The 22,496-nt window shown below is 46.3% G+C and overlaps 1 protein-coding gene across 1 annotated transcript in view; it reads right to left on the bottom strand.

The window, feature by feature from the left end:
• Window positions 1–9,298: 9,298 nt before the first annotated feature.
• Window positions 9,299–22,496, bottom strand: part of LOC149372337 (uncharacterized) — a 63,009-nt gene continuing 49,811 nt past the window's right edge. The window contains exons 31-37 of the mRNA XM_089566804.1: window positions 22,308–22,388; window positions 19,933–20,016; window positions 17,896–17,969; window positions 16,661–16,844; window positions 14,268–14,339; window positions 13,147–13,253; window positions 9,299–9,462 (exon numbers count right to left, since the gene is read on the bottom strand). Of these exons, the coding sequence (XP_089422930.1) occupies window positions 13,155–13,253; window positions 14,268–14,339; window positions 16,661–16,844; window positions 17,896–17,969; window positions 19,933–20,016; window positions 22,308–22,388 (594 nt within the window). The 3' untranslated portion in view covers window positions 9,299–9,462; window positions 13,147–13,154. The remainder of the gene's footprint in view (window positions 9,463–13,146; window positions 13,254–14,267; window positions 14,340–16,660; window positions 16,845–17,895; window positions 17,970–19,932; window positions 20,017–22,307; window positions 22,389–22,496) is intronic.

The following is a 22,496-nucleotide window of genomic DNA, read 5'->3' as shown; positions in this document are numbered from 1 at the left end:
ACCATAGACAGCAGCAGGGAGGACTACGTCCTGCTGGAGACTTTGCCCAAAAGAAAGGACGATAAGAGTCTATTTGTTCTTAATGTATACTCTTCTCCAAAAGACAAGGGGGTGGGCTTGCCAGACCTCCTGATAAAGACGCAACGGCTAGCGGCTAGGTCTCAACTCATCGTGGTGGGAGATTTCAATGCGCCTCATCCGGAGTGGGGCTACATCCGAGCCAGCCCGAAGGGAAATAAGCTTTGGTAGGTTGCCCAGGACCTGCGATGGACGATCTTGGACAGCCAGCTAGATCATACGAGGATAGGCAACAGCGTGAGCATAGACACCTCTCCAGACCTCACATTTGTGAGCGGTATCAGGGATGCAAAGTGGGTAAACACGGGACAGCCACTGGGAAGTGATCACTATATCCTTTCCACGATATTTAGTGCTGCTAAGCACAAAGACAAGGTGAAAGGAACTCGAGTGACGGACTGGCACCGATTTCGGACATTCAGACTAGATGTTTCTTCAACCCATACGTGTTGAGCAAAATCTACCCGGACATTCAACCGGAGTGCAAATGGTGTCAGGAATTGGCAACCCATGACAACATATTATAGAGCTGCAGCATAGCACCGCCACCGGCGGATATTATGCGTGATCCTTCCCTCGAGCAGTGGGAAACCGTGTTGGCCAGCTCAGACCCGGTCGACCAGACCAGGGCCGTGGAGTGGGCCACCCAGGTCGCCGTCAGCCATGGGTTGATGGCCATCTAACACGGAATCGTCCACACATGCTGTCTGACGAAAACAAAGTTTTTCCATCCATCCATCCATTCTGCGGACTGCTGCGAGTGAACTTACGGTGGAGGGCGTAGTGGGCGCGCATCCGAGATCTTTAGGCTCCGCCGACAGCGCTTGAGCGGAAAGTGGCTCGATCGGTGGACGCCATATGGATGTGCTGCCTATAGCATTTCGTGCGCTGCGGCTAGCACGCAACGAAAGCTACATTACCCGCAGTCTCGCCGTTTCGGCGCAACTTGTGCGCATGCGCGAGGAGCCGAGTGACGTCACAACTGCCGGCGCCGCGCGCCAACGCCGCTCGCCTCCGACCGAGAGACCATCGAGACGGGGCGCGGTTACTTTACGGATCATCGGGCCGTCTTTCTGACAGTCAATAAAGTTGAATAACACGTGCCGCCTTTACCACGTCTCGTTTTTAATGTCTAACACGTAGTCATGACGATAAGCAAAACAACTAGACGTAACCAGGGATATGCCGTACCTCTCGCTATATAAAGCGATGCATTTACATGGTTTAATTCGTTAAACGGTGCCACCGAGGTCAGGAGAGAGAGAGAGAGAGAGAGAAAAGGACGGAAAGGCAGGGAGGTTAACCAGGCGATGCCCAGTTGGCTACCCTACACTTGGGGAGGGGAACAAAGGGGAAAAAAGGAAAAAGAGCGGCAAAGAAATGAGTCTGTCAAGTGTCCATCAACCACTATGTCACAGGGACAGAGGGCGCGCACAGAAAACTTCGATTATAGGCGGGAATGCAACCCTGAGTCCCTTAGGAAATTCAGGAGCGCTTTCACCGCTTTCCGTTGTCTGGAAGGTTGCGTCCAAGGCCCCAGAACGTTAGACTCTGTTAAAGGACGCGAGTCCAAGCGGAGCAGAGAAGCAACTAGGCAACCGCGCTCTCGCTCAAAACGAGGGCAGTCACAGAGGAGGTGGCTGATCGTCTCGTCACAACCACACTGGCCACACGCAGGAGAGTCAGCCATTGAGATGAGATGGGAATAGGCGTTTGTGAACGGCACTCCCAGCCACAGGCGGCACAACAGCGTAGTATCACTGCGGGGGAGGCCGAATGGTATATGATGTTGGAGCAAGAGGTTGAAGTGATACGAGCGGGGTGTCCAACCTCCAGGGGCAGACCACGATGTTACAGTCAGGTTTCGGGCGAGCAGTTGAAGGTGCCTTGCTGCGTCAGCTCTTGTCAGTGGTATGCGGACAGTGTTGGTTGTCTCGTGAGCCGATCGAGCTGCATCGTCAGCTAAGGCGTTACCAACAATGCCGCTATGGCCTGATACCCACTGGAAGATGATTTCATGGTCTTGTTCGATTGCCTGGTGATGCAGATATCGTATCTCCGCTATAAGTTGCTCATGGTCGCTATGTCTCAAGGCAGATTGAAGACATTGTAGGGCAGCTTTTGAATCACAGAAAACAGCCCATTTTTGAGGTGATTGTTGTGAGATATACTGTACCGCCGCAAGAAGTGCGGCCAACTCTGCTCCAGTAGAGGTAGTCCGAGGTCAGGAATTCCATTTCTTTGTATGGTAATGCTAACAATGGCGTGTTTCCACAAGGAGAACCGGCACGCACAATCTGGGCCGCCATTAAAATAAAACCTGGCATAGCTGAGTTAAGCCACTGCCAATTTTTTGGGCTAGTTGGTTCGTGGTGAAAGATGATGATGATGACGATGATGAAAACTCTATTTGTAGCAAGAAAGTTTTGGTCACGTAGGCCCTTGGGCCCCCGCCCGGCCCCACTGCACTCAAACGTTCATGTCCCGGAGGCTCATGACGCTGGCAGCCCGCAATCTGAAGACAGCGCGACTAACGGGGACAGAGAAGACACACACACACACACACACAGGCGGTGGTCCCGTCGTTCGCGTGGCGTCTATCCCCCGTTAGTTGCGCCGTCTTCAGATTACTTTCACCCCAAAACAACTAGACCAAAAAATAGTTTTACTTGGTTACTTGGCTGTTGCGTGCTAGCTACAGCGCACGGAAAACTAGGCTGCACATCCATATGGCGCCCACCGATCAAGCCACTTTCGAGCCATATTCATACTAGTTATATCACAAAAGGCTATATTAACAACGAAAAAATATTTATATGGCTACAATACATGTTGACAAAGTTGCTCATATGCCCGCGCACTCGCCCAGGTCGTTCTCATCGTCGCTCTTCCGTCCACAATGCTGTTTTCCTCGTTTCTCACGTCGCCTTTGAAAGCCGCACACTTCAAAGCGCCGAAAACGCACAAGTGTACACAAAAGAAACACGCAAACAGGCACACAGGCGCGCACACTTGTTGGGGCTCTTTCCAAGAAACGCCGGACAGTTCTTGGGTAAGCGCTTCGGCTGTCGAACGAGATAGGACACCTGGCTGTGGGATCGGAAAGCGCGCCGCCCGACTTGCGAACAAAAGGGGCACCCAGCACTCCGGTCGTAAAACGGAGCGGAGGGCACTTCACAGAAACAAGACACGAAAAGGAGGCTCGCTAACACGGGACGACATTCAGGGAAACAAATATATAAAGGGCGCTCGCTTACACAAACAACTTATGAAAAGGATGCCATGCGCAGAAAGAAGCAGCCCAGAAACACTGCATTCAAAAGGTCGCCAAGGACTAGAGCCGTGGTGCCTTCAAGAGAAGTAAATGTGGAGGGCAGTTTTTAATGCTTTTCTTTCTCAGTATTCTTTTTCTCGCTTGTTGATAATTTTGTGCAACAGATTTCTTTGCGACTGTTGCGTTTACTTTGACAGCTATATAGAGTTTGTTTTGTTGCACTCAATACTACAGGTCAAGGCATTCTTAGCTTTTTTTCTTGATTTTAAATTTCTAGTAGAAATTCTCGTTTCGGTTAGACACGTCTCCGGATACTGCAATACAAAAATTCAAAACTGAAAATTTGTGTTTTGAAAAAGTTGTAAGCATGCCTTGGCCTGTACTACGCACGCCCGTAGAAACACAATTAGTGCTGAACCAACCTTCTGCCACATTTTGTTAACGATGAAGGCTTTTCACAAGATTCAGGGGAAAATAAACAGTAGAAAACAGTGTTCTAGAGATATAAAACTAAACTTTTGTGAAAGTAGTAATATTCGTAATAGACTCAAAAAATGTCATGTCAACCCAACAAGAAATAAAAATTTCAGCATTTCAGCAGAGAGGCTGCTTACATGTGGGAATGCGAAAGCGCTCACACACACACATACACGCGCGCACGCATAAATGCGCGCGCGCGCTGCAGGCTTTTCTTGTAATGGGACCAGTAATGCTTCCGCATGAAAAAGTTTCAGAAAGCCGCGTCGCCTCTTAACGTTTCCTGGTGACAACTGCCCGCCTGAAACCCTAAACTTAACACTTTTGATACATGGAGAACTGACCCCTGGTTAATTCAAAGATTCCGAAAAAACTGCAATTGACAGTCACTACAGCACAACTTGCCTTCTTCGATTAATAAGGGACATTTCCTTTTACACTTAGGGTGTTAATTAAACCTATATTTTGCAAGCCTACAATAAAATATTTTCTGCTCTTGTAATCCTGCAATGCCTGCCATATCTAGAATTCTGGAAAAAAAAGCATTTTTCAACGGGAAATAGTTTATGCACGCAAGTTTTTCATATAGAATAATATTTCACTATAACAATCAATAAACCCGCCGATCTCTCCTCGACAGGCTTGATTTTTTTGTTTTTCTATTAACGTCTTCGTTATCGTCAAAACTGCTCCCGTTGGTTTTCTGGCAGCCTAACTATACTTGCGAGCGATGGAAAAACTTTTAAGGTTCTGCTACGCATAGGAAAAATGGAACCTGACGGTCACGCGGAGTGTTCGTTGTATCCGATGTTCGTAGTAAGTGACCAGTATTACAGTAACAAATACTATTTCCGCCAAAGTGACTGACGAACGCAGTCATCGTAGCCAAATGGCTCCGATGACTGAGTTCGTTCGTTCCGGTTAGGTACGCATCAACGACGCTTTGCCACGTGCGTTTGATCACGTGTGTTTTCGGCAGCGTAGTCTACCGTTCCCTGGGCTAATGCAGCAACGAAATCAGCGCAGCACACGTGAGCACAGAATTTTATCAGCTGCATTGTCTACACGTGCACAAGAGGGTCGGATGCTTCGGCCAGCTGGCGCACACGCAGGTAACGATTGTCCTTGCAGGTCATTGGTACGCGCTTGGACAGTGGTTACCAACAGTTCAATGCCGCCTTTTTATTGCTTTTTTGGTTCGTCACGTTCTTTCGGGGCTGTGTCGAGAGCGCTGACGTTCGGTCTCCCCGCTTGCTGGAAGCGCTACTGCTCAACTTCGGTGGCGAGTTTTCGGCGCCTGCTCGTTTATAACCGAGTAATGCGGCCACAAATGTTCGTTGTATCTGAGAAGTGGCATTGCCCTAATGCAGATTTCGACGTAGCGTCGCACACATTCGTAATAAGCGAGCGTTCGTTATATTTGCGGCCGTTATAAGTGGGCTAGTGAGTTTTCGACTCCTGCTCGTTCGCTATAACAGAGTAGTGCGGCCACAAATGTTCGTTGTATCTGAGAAGTGGCATTGCCCTAATGCAGATTTCGATGGTAGCGTCGCACACATTCGTAATAAGCACGAGTTGTTATGTTTGCGGCCGTTATAAATGGGCTAGACTGCATACATCCAATCCAGCTTGCGTTATACCTTTACGTTCGAGGCAGGCGCGCCCGTGCCTCTGCAGTCACGGTCGGCGCGCATCGAGTCATACCGGTGATAGGGCACTTAATAAGATAATCGTGTGGTAAACCGGCACAGAAACGGCACGCACATTGGGGCAATTTGCTCTTGAGATAGAATTTAAAGACGTGCTGGACGACGCAGTACATATTTTTCGTTAATCGTTAGTTTGTTCTCGCTCAAAGCTCATTTCTCAGCTATCAAGTACAAATATTATAACGTAAATATGTGCACTTGAGGGCAATGTACTACAAGATTCACACAGAAGCAAGGCTGCGCGCTCAGAGTAGCGCGTTTCATACGTTGACGCCGTACAGTGGTCGGCCTCCACGAAGCACGAGGCCTGCGGCACGATTTTGCTAACAATATTGAAAGCTATGCTAATAATATTGAAAGATAATTAAGCAATAGTTAATGCTTCAAGTGACTACACGATATTGCGAAAATTCATCAGTCCGGTCCGGCAATGGCATGCCTTGGTGACAGCCTCAGTCATTTTATCTACTGTAGTATCCACCTTTAATTGATGGCGGCCATACCGGGTGTTTCACCTAAAGCCCCACCTCGATGGACACTTCCGAGGCGTACGGGCGGAGCGCCTACGCGCACGGGTGTACGCTGGAGCCTGTCTGCGCATGCGCAAGGCGCGAGCGGGGCGCAGATATCGGCGCCTGCGCACGGGCGCTGGCGCGCGCGTCGGAAGCGGGGTCCGGTTTACAACAATCGGAGGACCGCGAGGCTCTCGGGGGCTCTTTTCTTCATGGCTGGAAGCTCTTTCCGGTTCCCCCAAATTTTCTTGGAATCCTTGCAGCTCCCCAACCGTCTTCTGTTCACGGCTTGACATTTTTTCAGACTGCTCGCGAGGGGGCGCGAGCCAGCACCAGGAGCATGGAGGTGCATGCCACTTTTCGATGCCCGTCGCGGCGCGTGCTGGGAGAGCAGGCGCTTCGCGTGTACGCCTCGGAAGTGTCCATCGAGGTGGGGCTTAAGATGTTCAGCAGTTTTTAAAAATAGGCATTCTTTTTTTCGGCACAGCATTGTCATTGATGTAGCGCATCAGAATACAGATAAGACGTGTTAACTGGTCGGCTGGTTAACTAATATTTGTGGGACCCACGGCACCCAATGGCTCGACGCAACAGGCTGCGCGCGCCAAGCACACGTCATCCTGCGTCATTCGGGTGCGCAAGGATGCATCCGAGTGCAGCACCACCGCGCATGTCCGGCAAGTTCTTCGCCGCCAGCACGGTGAGCATGCATGCGATCCCGCCAGCGGCTAGATAAGACCGAGCAAGCAGCGCACGCTCTTAACACGAATGTCCCTATATGGGAGTAAACTCCCTTTCTTTTATAAAAAGAAGTGCGCTACGGAACACCTTACTCCTTTTTTTCTTCTCTTTGTTAGCATGCGCTACAAGAGCGGCGTCCTTCACGGCGGGCTACCGGCAGCGTTATAGCAGTACCTTGAGCGAGTGGTCGTGACACCGGCCCGTGTCATTTGCGTAGCGCTGAGGCTCGACTGTCGTCGCGCCGTTCGTTGGAGCGTCTTGCTTCATATCTGAGCGTAGCTGTTAGAACCGTTTCGGGGCTCGGGCGCTACTGTTGTTTTCCGCTAGTGTGAGCGCGCTGCACTTTGCTTGGACCGCGGTGCGAGTGGATTTTTCTTGTACATTTTAGTGTTGCTCCGTCAGCCCGTAATAAACGGTGTTGGCTGTGCTGGTGCTGTGTCGCTCGTCGGGCGATACCCTGGCTCGCGATCCACACCCTGGAGGGGGAGGCTTCCTCGTATTGAATAGTAAAGTTTTTAACTATTAATGCCAGTCTCCTTGTTTACTGATGCATGTAGCGAAGCACAATAATATGCATATCAGTTTTTAGAATTGCTAGAACGTAGTTGCCCACGGCGTTATAGCCAACAAATTTTGCCTACATCGCACTAAAACACTTGTGCTTTCGAGCAGCTTGCAAGCAAAGCACCCCCCCCCCCCCCCCCCCCCCCCCCAGTGCACGTAACTTGTCTAAAGAACTAAAAATTTTCTGGGCAGTGTCCCTCATAGCCTGAGTTGTTATGGGACGTTGAACCCCAAAAAATCAATCAAGCAATCAAATCACTTACGGTGGGCTACACGCCTCCCAATAATAGCGAGACTAGTATAAGTTAACCAGCTTACTTGTTCACATCTCAGTTGCATTCTGGCCAAAGAAAAGCTCTCTTCTAACTCAAAAATCTTATTTTTAAAAATTGCAGAACATGTTAGGTGAAACACTTGGTATACACCAAAAAACAACAACCTCACTTACAAAGGATATTTGAACATTGATAGCGCAGCAAACACACAGAGTCCTTGTATGTTTGTTGTGCTTTGAATGTTCATGTTGACCACCCACTCATCCGAACTCTCACAACACTAAGGGAATACTTCATTAAAGAATATGTTCTGTATGTGAGCCTCTTCTTTGAAGTGATGGCCCTTATTCAGCTAGCAATAGCACTGCTTGCCGGGCAACTGGAGGTAGAGAATTTTCTCTTCTGTAAGCACAGGAGCCTGCCTCGGACTTCGCATCCAGCCATCATGCAGTCCTCGAAATCCTCCAGGTATGACATGCTGCCTAGGACAAGCCATCGTCGATGGAATCATTGGGTCCACCGCAGCAACGAATCAGTGCTCGGCTATCTGGAAGAGAAGAGAGCTTACTCTGGGTCATTACCATACCATTTTGATTCCAGCACATTACCACAGGTGGCAGAACAAGTAAATGAAAAAGGCCCAATCATACCAAATACTTCAGCTGTGCACTGCCGTGACAACCATTATCGAAGAGGTGCTCCCACTGCTTTCCCTTATACCTAACGCTCACTTTGGCGGCATTGAAATCAGGCGTGCTGTCACAAAATTTTCCGACACCTCCACATGTAAGATGGCGGCCTGGGTAAACAGTGCCAAGGATGGTTGCCCATGTTTAGAAGACACAACTCTTCACACGGCTTTATTCTCCCAACGATGCGCGTGGTCTACGTGGTGACGGCGAAGTGGGGCGCCGTCCACATCTTTGTGTCAGCCTTGCTTGAGAACCATACGCAGCTTGTGGAAAAAAGAATGTGTGAAACTTCTGTGCAGCAATGGTGGCAGCAAATGCTGTAGTTGGTGAAGCCTAAGGGACGGCTAGAATGCAGAACTTTATGCAGTAGCAACGTCGACATCATTCCCTCTTCTTGCTCGCTTTGTAGCCGGGCTTGCACCAGCCCCTGACAGTGGTTTGCGTACCGGTCGATGCAGAGTTTGGAGAGCACGATTCTGGAAAACCAAGTCTCTCTTTAGGTGATTAAATATGGTACATATTTAGTTTTGGAGTGCAATTTGCATTTGCTAGTTCGAAAATGTGAATTGCACACTGTGCAAGCATCCAGGCTTCCTATAGCAAGTTAGAAACAAGTGCAGCTGGTGGACTGCACTTTTATCACATATTAAAACATCAACACCTCTTCCAGTGCTTCAGCGAATCGATGTGTACTCCGAAGGATTGAAGTCCAAATACAGTCTATGTGCATTGCTCTATGCCTGAACTGCAACCTGTTCTGGTTCATGTGTTTAACCAAGGAACCTCAGGTGTTTACCTAAAAACGCATCTCTAAGCAAGCAATTAAATACACAGATCACATATAAAGACCATGTCAGGACTGCAGGTTTCTTCAAGAACTGACATGAAAAATGTGAAACGATAACAATACACCTAAAGATGTAACTATACCTCCTGGTGTAACATTTCTTAACGCCATCAAGAACACTAGAGTAAATATGAACAAGTGATGTCTTTTATTGACCACGCACCGTATGGGCAAAAATACATTACTTTAATGGGAGAAGAAACTTGCACAAAAATAATAGCTAAACATTAAGGTATCCGTGACTCATCACTGTTAACATTGAGTTCCTTTTTACCTATGAGTGTTCCAGGTTCCTGCAAGAGAAGAGAGAGAGAAAAAAAGAAGGAATATAATACCATGCAACACAACCAATTCTGCAATATACTAGTACCTCCGAGCACCACTTCAAGAAATGATGATGCTAGAGTTTAACAATGGTAACCCCACAAGCCATTTAATGCCCCGCCGAGGTGGCTCAGTGGTTACGGCGCTCGGCTGCTGACCCTAAAGATGCAAGTTCGATCCCGGCCGCAGCGGGCGAATTTCGAGGGAGGCGAAATTCTAGAGGCCCGTATACTGTGCGATGCCAGTGCACGTTAAAGAACCCCAGGTGGTTGAAACTTCCGGAGCCCTTCACTACGGCGTCCCTCATAGCCTGAGTCACATTGGTACGTTAAACCTCAATAAACCAAACGATTTAATGACATACATGGGTGAAGGAACAAGATGTAAGGCTCAGCTTGGTGATAGCAGGACCCTATTCCAGCTCCTGTCACTCGGTTTTCAAAGAAACAAGTCTGACAAGCCTGCAGTGAAATATTACTTTCACCATAAGGTACCAGCAGAATGCTGCAACAGGTGCTCCTAGCATGCATAAGAATTTATAGCACAGCTGATTTTCACAACAATGAAGTGATTCTAAACTAACTTTTGCCACTTCTGGCACAAGTACGACTGCTGTGAGAACCCAACATTCAATAAATATGCTGTTTTGATGAGTCTTTGTGAGCTACATTTTTGATAATGAGCTCAACAGAATGGAAAGCTGGGCTAGTTGTAGGTTGTTCATGATGAAAATTTCTGGGCGCGAACAAACAAAGGACAGCGAAGAAACCACAGGACAAGCGCCTTTTCACAACTAGTTTAATGGGAAAGCAACAAACACTTAAATACGAAAAAATATCAAAGGTAGGTACAGATGAAAACAGTTGAGATTCCATGTCATGACTGAACAAACTCAAAATTTTCGCAGATAACCTATTTCCTTTTTCGTGAGCGATACTGACGGCTTACTCACGCAGTTACCGTGCGAGGCAATGTGGAAAGCTTCCATCACCTCCCTGATTCTTTTAAGTATTTAAGTGTTTGTTGCTTTCCCATTAAACTAGTTGTGAAAAAGGCGCTTGTCCTATGGTTTCTTCGCTGTCCTTTGTTTGTTCGCGCCCAGAAATTTTCATTTGATAATGAGCCCATGAATGCATCCTTCCTTCCTAGGTAGAGCAAAGCAAGCCAATTATGGCATTTAATTTTCCTAGGTGCAGCAAGAGTATCCTAATGCAATGAAGGATGGTGAAGGATTAAAAGACAGGTAAAAAAAAAAAGGGTGGGTTTACTGCCCTTTGAAAAAATACTGCGAACAAAAAAGGCGGGAACAGACAAAATGAGGCAGTATGAGCACAACAGCTATGCAGAAATTGCATCAGGACATGTTCCGTTTCCCTTTCCCTATCATTCATCCTTACTTGCTGGGTTCCAGAGTGACCACTAAGGGTGCGTTGGCTTAGTGTGACTGCATCTCATGCGAAATCCCGAAAGTGTAGGCTATACAGCCGGCTACCATGTATTATATTTACCGGCATAAGCTGGCCTAAATATCGGCAAATCCCCTTTCTTTTTTTCTAGCTCCTACAGTGGCTCAGTGATTATGGTACTCGGCTGCTGACCCAGAAGATGTGGGTTCGATTCTGGTCGCATTTCGATGGAGGCGAAATTCCAGAGGCCCGTGTACTGTGCGACGTCAGTGCACGTGAAAGAACCCCAGGTGGTTGAAATTTCCGGAGCCCTTCTCTACGGCGTCCCTCATAGCTTGAGTTGCTTTGGGATGTTAAACCCCCATAAAACATAAACTCATCATTTTTACAATTGAAAATAAAAAAAAGGTACCCTTTTACCTCAAAGTTTTGGAAAAGGAGGCCTTGCACTATAATACTGTACACTACAACACAGCATACCATACTACTACAACAAAACCCCACAGTAGTAATCTCGGATATAGTAAAACCTATGGGTATAGTAAAAGTGAACTGTAGTCCAATTTCACTATGCACAGACAACTGTACATTTTTTTTCGGTTATAGTAAACATATTTTTCGAAGAAACGGCTATAGTAAAGGGCGTCTGGCCGTAACGACGTACTTCCTGCAGGTTGATGACATCGCGGCACGCGTGAAGTCTAGGAACGCGAGGCCAACATTTGGCGGCAAACGGATACCAAAAACGATAAAACGGCGCTCTTTGAGATGGCTTCACCACCATCGCGAGAGTTGCGAGGGGAAGGCAACTTTCTGAAGGTCTTGGGGGCTTGAGGCAAAGCGCACGGCGTGCACAGGGTAAAAAAAAAAGTAAAGCTGGCTTTGAACGTAGAAAAAAGGCGGCGCTGATTGCTGAGAAACGAAAGCCAGTAAAGGTGTAGTGAAGGGAAGAAAGGGGGGCAAACATTCCCAGCACAGCAGCGCGAAGCACGGGGGAGCAGAGGCTCGGTGTTGCTGCGCTTGACTGTGCCGCGCGTTTCGTAAATACTGCTTCTTATATGACGCCAAGGCTGCGGAAGATGAGGCTGTGTTCACACAAAGCTTTGGTTTTTACACAGAATCAAACTCACATTAGATTCGCAACAGCATTGTATTCGTGCAAATGCAGTTCTTCCAGAAGACATAAACGAAATTAAAAATATGATAATGTAAAATGTGATAACACGGAATGGAAAGTATTTCTGAGTGTTTCTTTTACAGACCAACACTTTGTGTTTAGTAAGTAGTGAATTAATTACCAGAGAGCATCCTCAGGTGCATGCAATCATCAACAACTGATATGAAAGACCCTGATATAGTAAAGATTTTGCTAGACTGAGTGATTCCACTATAGAGGGGTTCTAATGTGCCAGCACTATTACTTTTTAATGACATCTTATAAACGACACCTAAAACTAACAAGGAATTGGCTTCAATGATGACTGACAAAGGAAAAAAGTAGGGGTGTGCGAATATTCGAAATTTTCGAATATATTCCGAATATTATATTTTTAGTATTCGAATTCAATTCGAAATCCAAGTATTCGTGTTGTTTCGAATATTCGACCCGACGCGAATATTCGTATCTAGCCGAATATCCATTGTGAGCACCGGCGTTCATTTCGATCCGCAAGCCCTATCGACAGATACATAACAACATGGCGGCGCCTACCCGGAAGGAAAATTCTTTCTTCCTCCAAGGGCCATGCCGTAGCTGACTGCGCTGGTGAGCTTCTTTGTGGCTATACCTGTGAAGCTGGTATAGTCAGAGCTGTGCACGAAGTACCTCGCAATACGTGCCAGGTCAGTGCCAAGTGAGAGGGCATTTTCTGTGGCTGGAGGAGTCGTTTCAGTTAGAAGGGAACTACTTCTGCCTGACCATGTGGTGCAGCTGGTTTTCCTTCACGACAACCTTTTACGTCATCCCAGCAACTCGCTTTTGTGCTGATGGCAAGATAGCCTTAATCACTGCTGTGTACTAGCCATCTTCTCTGATATTTCCACTCTTCTAAGAATAATGTTCGAGACTTTGATACTTTTTGTGCAGCCACACACACCTTTTGTGTTCATTTAATCATCGGTAGTTGAACTGTGATGTTCTTGGGTGCCCAAATAAATGTTTTGTAGTGATTAAATGCGTCGTCCTTGGTTATTCGATATTTGATTCGATATTCGCACACCCCTAGAAAAAAGGAACGATTATGTTACCTGACTAACTAGCTGGCTGGTGGCTGAGAGCCCTCATGCTGGCGAGGAGGGCTCTCTTCAGATTCGGTCCTTGGCACTTGTTCTTCTTGAGGAACCTCTGGCACCTCCTGCTGTGATGAGATTAATCGGAAGGAACAGAAACACACGCATAAAGAAAAAGCCTTGCCTACTTAGGAAAACCACTCGCGCTGAATGCTAACCTATGGAAGGTTCACATATACCCTGCCTCAGATGACTATGCAGCTGCAACTAATTAACAATGTTATAATGTGCCAAGTCAGTAGGAGACATGATTAATCAGATGGCTTGATCATCCTCCAACACTTCAATTTGTCTTCAAGCAATAGCAGCTCTTAAAGGTGCACTGAAGAGGAATCTGAACTCGTCTTTTTGCCACGGGAACTCGATCTACACGTCCCTAGCATTCTTAGAAACTGCGATTTATTGCCCTGTGTGGCCGATTTCCCTAATTAAATTGAACTAACGTCCCGCTCCCGCCTTTTTTTTTTTAATTCTCCCTCGTACGGTGGGTGGAGTCAACCAATGCGTGCGAGTGCCCTTCAGCCAGCTCCATGGAGGCTTTGCTTTCGCTTCATTTTGTTTTTTAGGTTTCCGTGAATAAATAGTTTCATTTGCAGATAATATAACCGCAAAATAAGCCCGCAGAAATAAAAATACGCGCGGACTATTTGCTTCTACGGACTACTACGTATTACTCCGCCGATGGCAGAGTGGCAAGCCGCCATGGGACTGGCTGAAAGGCACTCCCCGCATTGGTCGACTCCGCCCACCGTACGAGAGAGAAATAAAAAAAATAAAGGCGGGAGCCGGACGTTAATTTGATTTAATTAGGGAAATCGGCCACACAGGGCAATAAATCGAAGTTTCTAAGAATGCTCGGAACGTGTAGATTGAGTTCCCGCGGCAAAAGGACGAGTTCAGATTCCTCTTCAGTGCACCTTTAACAGCAAACTTGACCCCTGAGAAGCACCTGATGTGTGTCTGCTTGGGCATCAAATGAAAATTCTTATTTTAATAACCAGCACATTGTATACAAGCTGGCACACTGTTTACGACTCGGCAATAATGTTTTCTGCTAGCGAGGCACAGAATCAACTCACGGGTGCTGCCTGCCTAGAAGCAGCATCATCCGAAGGCTGCTCTGCTGCACCACCTTCAGCTCCACCAGCTGCCTGCATGGAGACAAGTGCAAAAGAAGGTTTGAGCGTTTGAGCCAAGATACAAAACAAGAATGCACTAACAAACAAAACAAATTGAAGGGGATCAATTGGACTGATGCGCAGGAAATACAACAGCATTCTTCTCTACCTTTTTTTCGTTTGCGCTGTCAGTCTGCAGCCTGCAGCATGAACTGTACCGCTACTGCCACTACCGCTATTTGTAACTTCACTAAACCAACAGAAGTGCCCTCATCAAGTTGCTAGTGCTGGTGCTTAATGAGAGCCAGTGTTCCATTCTAGCTGTGCTTTTGTTCTAGCCTGTTTTATAGCAGGCGATGAGCGGAGGCTTCAAACAGATGACGATGCCAGACAGTTTTCACTGCCACGGCCTTCCTAATGCTCTCGCATTAAAAGCTGTGTTGTGTTCGCATCTTGCGTCAGAACAACCGTACAGCTTAGACTTCACTTTAGGAGCCCAATTCAAAGAACTGAACAAATGTGACAGTCATGACAATGTAACAACAAGCTTTGTTTCCATACCAGAATCTGATAATATTTTCTAAACATGCTTAAAAGAAGACAGGCTTGCTTGGACCATTATTTCCACGCTCATCAAAAGATAAGCTGATATAATGCCCCTAACCAACTGACCGCCACCAGGTAATGCCTCACACACACAGTTGAACCCTGCTATACTGAAGTCAAAGAGGATCTCGAAATAGTTCGATATATCAGTTAAGAAATGTACAAAAAATGGCAGTAGAAAAGCTTATCTGTAAACTGGAAGCAAGAGTACATTGCACTCACGCTTGTGATGCACTTCTAGTAGTGGTGTGACCACTGGCATGCTCACAGAGCACTACACACGACATGTCGCTATGTCTAGGCTAGTTTGATTAGAAACACAGCGCTACGACAAAGGACGAAGAAGGAAGGAGAATCGCTTCCTTCCTGTCCTTCCTTCTTCGTCCCTTATCACGGTGCTGTGTTTCTAGTCAAACAATGTACCAACTAGCTCAACTCCCCCGTTTTACTGTAGGTCTAGCCTGCTTGCATCGAAACTATAATGGACAGTGTTTAGAACTAGCCACTGCTTATGGCAAAAGGTCTAATCCTCTAATCCTGTTACCAGTACACTATAAATAGAATAATTTCTCATTGAAATCAAGGTACAGTTGGTTGCTGTAATGACTTTCGCAGTGAAGTGAGCAAAATACATCAGATGATGGCTGCAGCTAGGCTTCCATCAGGTTGGCTTCACCGCATGACAAGCTGTGCAGTGAAAACTGCCTTTTTCACATGACAGTGGTGTCGCATGAAAAATGAGAGACCGAAAGCTGCCCTCAAGCACAACATTCACCTTTGTCACGCAGTTTTGAAACACTAGCACAGCCAGCAGGTTCCGAAGGCCAATCAGCCGACTCGTCTTTGTGCGCGAAAAGTGACCGCAGGAACGACGTTAAGAGAACCTACTTGCAGAAGTGTGGTGCCGTTTGATAAATAGAATGTTCTGGTGAACGGGAGTTGGATAAATGCGAACAACAGCACTATACCTTTGCGTGGGATTTTCAAGGGTATGTTTTGACAATTCGATATATCCGGGATCAACTCCATATATTCCCATTCCAAACAAGCTAAATGCATTAGCCCAACGTTTAGAAGAATTGTCCAAGGTGGAGTAGATATGTAATAGAAAGTGATTACACACTAGCGTCCACCGAAATGTAGTCATACAGCTACAAAGGAAAGCTGTAAAGCTTTCACAGAAACTTCAAAGATGAAGAAAAAAACACCCTGGCCTGGGGATCGAACCCGGACCACCACCTAAACAGGGCAGTTGCTCTACCAACTTAACTAAGCAGGATGTACAGCCTTTGTCAAAAGTTTAGAGCCCAGGGGGTTTGCTTCTAAGCACTATTGTAGCGCTCCTGTAGCACTAATAGAAGTCCTACGCATCGGAGGGAGCAGGACCAAAAATCTTCTTACCTTCAGGAGATTTGGGACGCTGAGGACTCATTACGAGCAAAGCAATGTGGCCCACAAGCAAACCCCCTGGGCTTTTGACAAAGGCTGTACATGCACGGTAGGGAAAGAGCGAATTGATCAAACACTCAAAGTGGGAACAGTGTTAGTCCGGTGTTAGCTAAAAGCACTCACCAGCAAGCCACAAACTGCTAGGAGCTTATGCTCACTTCATGTTTCTGACCCAGTAAATACAGAATTTGCAGTACAGAAGAGAATAATCTTTCTTTCACAAGGCCTTCACCACTGCTACTCTCAGGAAGTGAGGTTGCCCCCGGAAAGATGAGAAATTCCCCTCTGACGCATCTCACCCCAAGCAGTGCTGGTGGTGCTACGTCTTCGGGTTGCTGGTCTGCTGCATCTTGCTCAGCAGCTGGCGACTGGTCAGCTTCAGCCAGATCTTGGGTGCCCTCAGCCTCTGGCTCTGTTTCCAGCTCTCGATCTTCATCATCTTCCGCCTCCTCACCCTGCTGCTCTCCACCGGCGGCAAGGCCCCTGCAATAAGTGCCACAAGGGGCTTTAGACACAGAAATCTACAAAGTAACAAGACGGCCTCAAGCTAGCAGCAGCAAGCAATACAAGTACACTTTACTTCCCTGCCAGTGCCATTAGTACTTTAGTGACAGGAGTGGACTGTTTGAAGAGAGCAACACCAAACAGATGTTGGTGCATTATATGCAAACCTGGCTTTTAATCTGAAGAATGTCTACTCTGAGCCGTTCACAGCAATTCCAGACAAAGAAGCTACTGTCAGCGAAAATGGACCATTTATAAGCTAGAAAAGGTCAGAAAATGAAATCGCAGTATTAATACCACAGGGCATTTCACAAGCAAACTACAATAACGTGACAGCACCATAATGTTTTGCATTATATCTACCATACAGCTCTGTATTCCGTACAGCTCTGTCCTCGTCTCTTCACGCATTGAATTAGACATGGATTACCCAGACTTGTAAGCTATTAATGTCAATACTTTTTCTGCTGCGTGTTAGGCCTCAGCATCACCGAGGCTAATCCTTACAATCATCCCTATTATGGCAGCGATCGCGGAGTCCGTAATTTTACCGATGTCATCATCAACGTTACAAATCTGAACTGAGTATAGTCGGATTCGATTTAAGAGCGCAGCGGCAAGTGACCCTCAAGGAAGGCCCTTCACCCAACGGCACTGGCCAGTTCTTGTGACGTTATGATTAATCCCCAAGTGTGAAATCACCAGTGGCTGGCAGGTACCACTGCGGAATGGGTTTAACTCCAACGTTATGACAATCGGTCGATAGCATTGGTCGGAGGGCATCTCTTTAGAGGTATATGCCACTGTGTTCTCATTTTGTATCCGACTAGGACGAGGAAAAATATCCCATTTCCAGCTCCGAATTTCTCAACAATAATTATGTCTTTTTCTGCTGGATGAACATCAGCAGAGACATAGAAAGCCAAGTAGTACCCAGCAACCCTTTAAAACTCCATACTACAACATGACTATGGCAGGGTGTAGCAAGGATGAAACTGCCCACAAAAATACTGAAGTGCCCAAAACTCACTGCTGCAGGAGAGCCAGTTCAAAGTTGTACATAGCCTGCTGCACATCCTGGTTCACACCACGCAAAGCATGGGCCTGGGAAAGGAAACAAAAAGAAAAAAAAAAGTTTGCAGTGTGAGGGACCACACTTTGTAGTTAGATCTATTTTTTTTAACACACTGACTGAGGCACTGATTTTTGTGGAGTCTTAATTCTTGTGCACCATGGACCACTGGTGGGCCACCCTTAAATTTTCTTGGGTGCAGCGTGAGCCCCTAGTGAGCCACTGGCAAAATAAGTTTCTCTGAGCTGCCAACAGTTGTCAATAGCAACTTTGAAAGTGTGTTTTAACAAGATAGCGTTAAGGAGCTCTTGACGCAGAAAATTCAGCGTTGTCGGCATTGACTGTGAGCCAAAAATCCCCAAAGAAGCAACCTAGGAGGCAGATCCATTAATGTCGTAAACTTGTGGCATCATCACAACCTGCTCATTTGATTGTGAGCAAACTGTGCACTGTGGCAAGTTTCTGTTAAATTAATGATTGGTTGCGAGAGATTACCCGCAAAGAGCAACCAGGGTTGCAGAAGCTCCACCAATGGCAGCACCTGCCATCGCAGAGCAGTGATGGATTGCTTAACAGTTGCACCACTACGCCAGGAGGGGCATGAGGACTCCCAGGGATGTATAAAATGAGAGAGAGTGAGAGATACAGAGAGGGGGAAAGGAAGGGATAGACATGGAGTGCCAGAAAACATACGATAAGCAGCACTCAGCGATAAGCAGCGACTCGGGCTATGAGGGACACCGTAGTGAAGGGCTCCGGAAATTTCGACCACCTGGGGTTCTTTTACGTGCACCGACTTTGCACAGCACACATGCCTCTAGAATTTTGCCTCCATCGAAATTAGGCCGCCGTGGCCAGGATCGAACCCGCGTCTTTCGGGCCAGCAGCCGAGCGCTGTAACCACTGAGCCACCGCGGCGGGGCTCATACCCTTTAAGTGGAGCTCAAGTGTCTTCTCCAATTTTGTCGCGGGCTCTTTGAAACTTACTAAGCTTCATCGCGGAACTCTGTATTCAGTCACAGGTTGCTGTGTTTGTGCCACACAGCTTGCATACGTGATGTGACCTACCGGTGGCCCATGATGCACTGAATGCTATAAGGAATACGAGCAACAAATTTTCGGATGCATATTTTCCAGATGGATGGTTTATGGGGTTTAACGTCCCAAAGCAATTCAGGCTATACGGGACGCCACAGCACAGGACTCCAGATAATTTCGACTACCTGGGGTTCTTTAATGTGTACTGACATCACACAGTACATGGACCTCTAGCATTTCACCTCTATCGAAATGTGACCACCGCGGCCGTGGTCGAACCTACGTCTTTCGTGTCAGTAGGTGAACACCGTAACCACTGAGAACATCCTGCAGAGCTGTAATTTAGACTTCCATAAAAAATTATTACATAAAAATTATGTAATTAAGTCAAAAAGATTTTCTTTATTTGTTCGAGTTTCTACACTGTTTTTTTTTTAAACGTTTATTCAGTGCAAAATTGCTCTCAAGAGCCTAATAGATTTCAGTAATCATTCACAGACCTGTATTAAGTTGATCACCATTGAGTTCAATTATCATTGAAACCAATGCGCGGAACCAGTCATCTCCACTAAGTCTCACGTGAATTAACCCAATGGGCACTCAAACTGCCGGTGTGACAGAGGTGTTAGTCTGAAGCAGTTGCTCTAGAAAATGAGCCTTTCAGGGCAGTGAGAATATGGTAAGGCAAGGCTGCATTTACCGTCAGCTCAAAGCAAGTGTTTATGAGACACCCTTAACATAAAGCAACTTCTAATAATGAAGTAACTAAAATTAAAGAACAGCTGGCATTGCATTGCAATATTGCTCGGTTAACACTGGTAATTCCTCGGTATACTCGAACCAAAGCAGGCTAACAAATAAAGAGAAACACCTACAGCTAAAGAGAGGAGAAAAGAAAAACTTTTCCACAAGTAAACTAACTACAAAAGCCCCGTAAAAAATAATGAAGAGGCCCACCTCTGCCAGCAACAGCATGTTGTCCAGGCCCTGCAATGGCTCTGCAACAGGCCCATCACCGGAAGGCTGTGGCAAGTCTTGAGCCTGAAAAGTAGTGTTGTAATCAAAAGGTGGCAGTGACTTAAAGGGTCAGTCTACTGAATTTTATCGACCATATTTTCTTTGCGGCAACCGATAGCTCTTTACTCAAATTACCGTTTAGCCAGCTGTGGTGCCAAGGAGTGCGGTAGACCATTTTAAAATAGAATTTATTAATGTGGGAACACATCTGTATGAGATGGTAGACCCATCTGGCAACCATCTGGATTTCCGCCGCGCGGCGACAAACATGGCGGCACCCGTCGAAGCCAGACCTCTCGCTTCGGGCTGAATTCTCGTTGTTGCTGCCTTTTTCAGTGCGTTCACTGGCCATAAATGGGGCGCCGGTCTTTCGCTTCGTCTCATCTCGCCTATAAGAAAACGTATAAGGGATAAATTTGCTTTACTTTAATAATTAGAGTGACGATTCTGCCGCTCCTAGGCTTAAGTGGAGAGTCGGTTTGTTTACAGCAATGGTTCCCGTCCTGACGACCAGATGGCGCCACTATAGGCTGAGTTTATTTTTGCGTCTCTGCTAGCATACGCTGAACTAAAAGTGGTAATGTGCCTGCGTTTTGAGTACGTGTAAGTATAAATATTCATGTGATTTACAGAAAAAGCGAGCGGTACGCCTTCTACAGTTTACTAGAACAAAACGTGCGTTTCTCTGACATTGAGGCATACAAATGGTACGTAGTATATTCACTTAAGCTTCTACAAAAAAAGACTACCACTTTCTTGAACAAAATGAACGTTTGGGGTCGCCACCATGCTTTTTTACGTGACTTTTAACGCCGAAATAAAATGCAAATTCCTGCCTAAACCGGGCTCAGACCCCTCGTTATTGATGTTATAGGGTTCCAACTACCAGAATATGCCATTATTTATACACTCATCTCGGTGAGTAGACTGACCCTTTAATTGCCAATGGACACATTTTTTCTTCGAAAACAGCACTTAAATGGTAATTTCGCACCCATGCTGCTGCCATCTGTTGCCAAACCAAAAAATGCCTTGGACAAGCCCTACTCGCCTTAAACCAGACATCGAGTGCCAGAATACATACGATAAGTCGGACTCGTCATGAGCAAGATATAACAGTTGGCTTACGATGAGCCTGGCTTGTTCAAGACCTCTAGGGGGTTACAGAAGTATGTATCGATTACTAAAAAAGCATACTGATTAAAGTCAATAAAATGTCATTGTTATGTTGTGCTTTTAACCACTTTCCTGTCTGACAAAATAAGTTTCCCAAGGACGGAGACAGGCGACCTGATATAGCACTGCATGGACCCTTGCTCGCTATCAGCAGCTGTGTGTTTTGTGACAGCAGATGATATGCAGTAAAACCTTGCTAATCTGAAGCTCAGTGGACTGCGTAGAACAATTGAATACGGGTCTTCGAATTATCTGAAATGAAGCAGAACAAGAAAGGCAAGCGCGAAATGCTCAAAAAAGCTGTGGTCAATATTTAACGATTATAACTCCTTTGACTATAAAAGCTCGTTTGGACTCAAGATCGCAGTGGTGCTGCCAGTCATCTGACATTCGGGCTTGCCGGTTTCGACACCCGCAAACATGATCACGCATCTCTCTCTACATGAATAGTGCTGCCTGTCTGCACGATGGTGCATGAAGTATTGGGGAACCCGATTAAACATCACGGTGCTTAATGCAGGCTCACAATTGCATTATAAGTGATGCAATCCTACATTACCAGCCAAGCTCAGCGTTCCCAATTCTGCGGTGAACTCGGCCATTCTTGCATAGCACCCCAAGTCTCTGAACTAACCCAAATCAAATTACCGAGGTTTTAGTGTGGTCTGTGTCTGCTCACCTTTGAGCAGCAGTTTTGATAAGCAAAGGTAGCATGATATGTACCAAATGGTCCAGCCTGACAAGGGATGTTCTGAAACACAAATTTTTCAAATGGCAGCAATTTTATTATTACTTGATTACAAGTTTTACACACATGTGTTGATTTGTGATGCCAATAAAATTCGTAGTTGCAGGTACCCTGAGCCACATTTCACATCATGCCTTGATAGAGAAATGAAGTTCGACAAAAGCATTTGTTGGGCGAGTTGGTGTTTTGATGATCCATAACTACAGCGCAAACGACAGGACAGAGATGAAGAAGGGACACATGGATGGGTTGATAGAGAACATGTTTCAAGTGGTCGATCAATACAGACTTCATCCATTAACACTTCAGAACATATATAGATATGGAAGAAATTGTATGGAAAGAAAAAAAATAAAGATGAAGCAAGGGTACCTTAAAGGTCAGCACTTACTGGAGCTGATACTGTTGTATCTTTCTCAGGCCAGGTCTGCTCGAACACAGGTTCTATGGGCCTGGCTGCAGCTCCTTGCTCCTAGATGCAAAATTCGAGAGGGCACTGCATCACCACAGTGGAGAGTTGCACTGCATGCTGAGTAACTGTGCTCTTCATTAAAATATGAGGCAATGTTTACAGCAAGTA

Source organism: Amblyomma mixtum, chromosome 1, assembly GCF_055824585.1.
Source record: "Amblyomma mixtum isolate Tamu chromosome 1, ASM5582458v1, whole genome shotgun sequence".
Taxonomy (NCBI): Eukaryota; Metazoa; Arthropoda; class Arachnida; order Ixodida; family Ixodidae; genus Amblyomma; species Amblyomma mixtum.
This window is presented reverse-complemented; position numbering and strand designations above follow the sequence as displayed.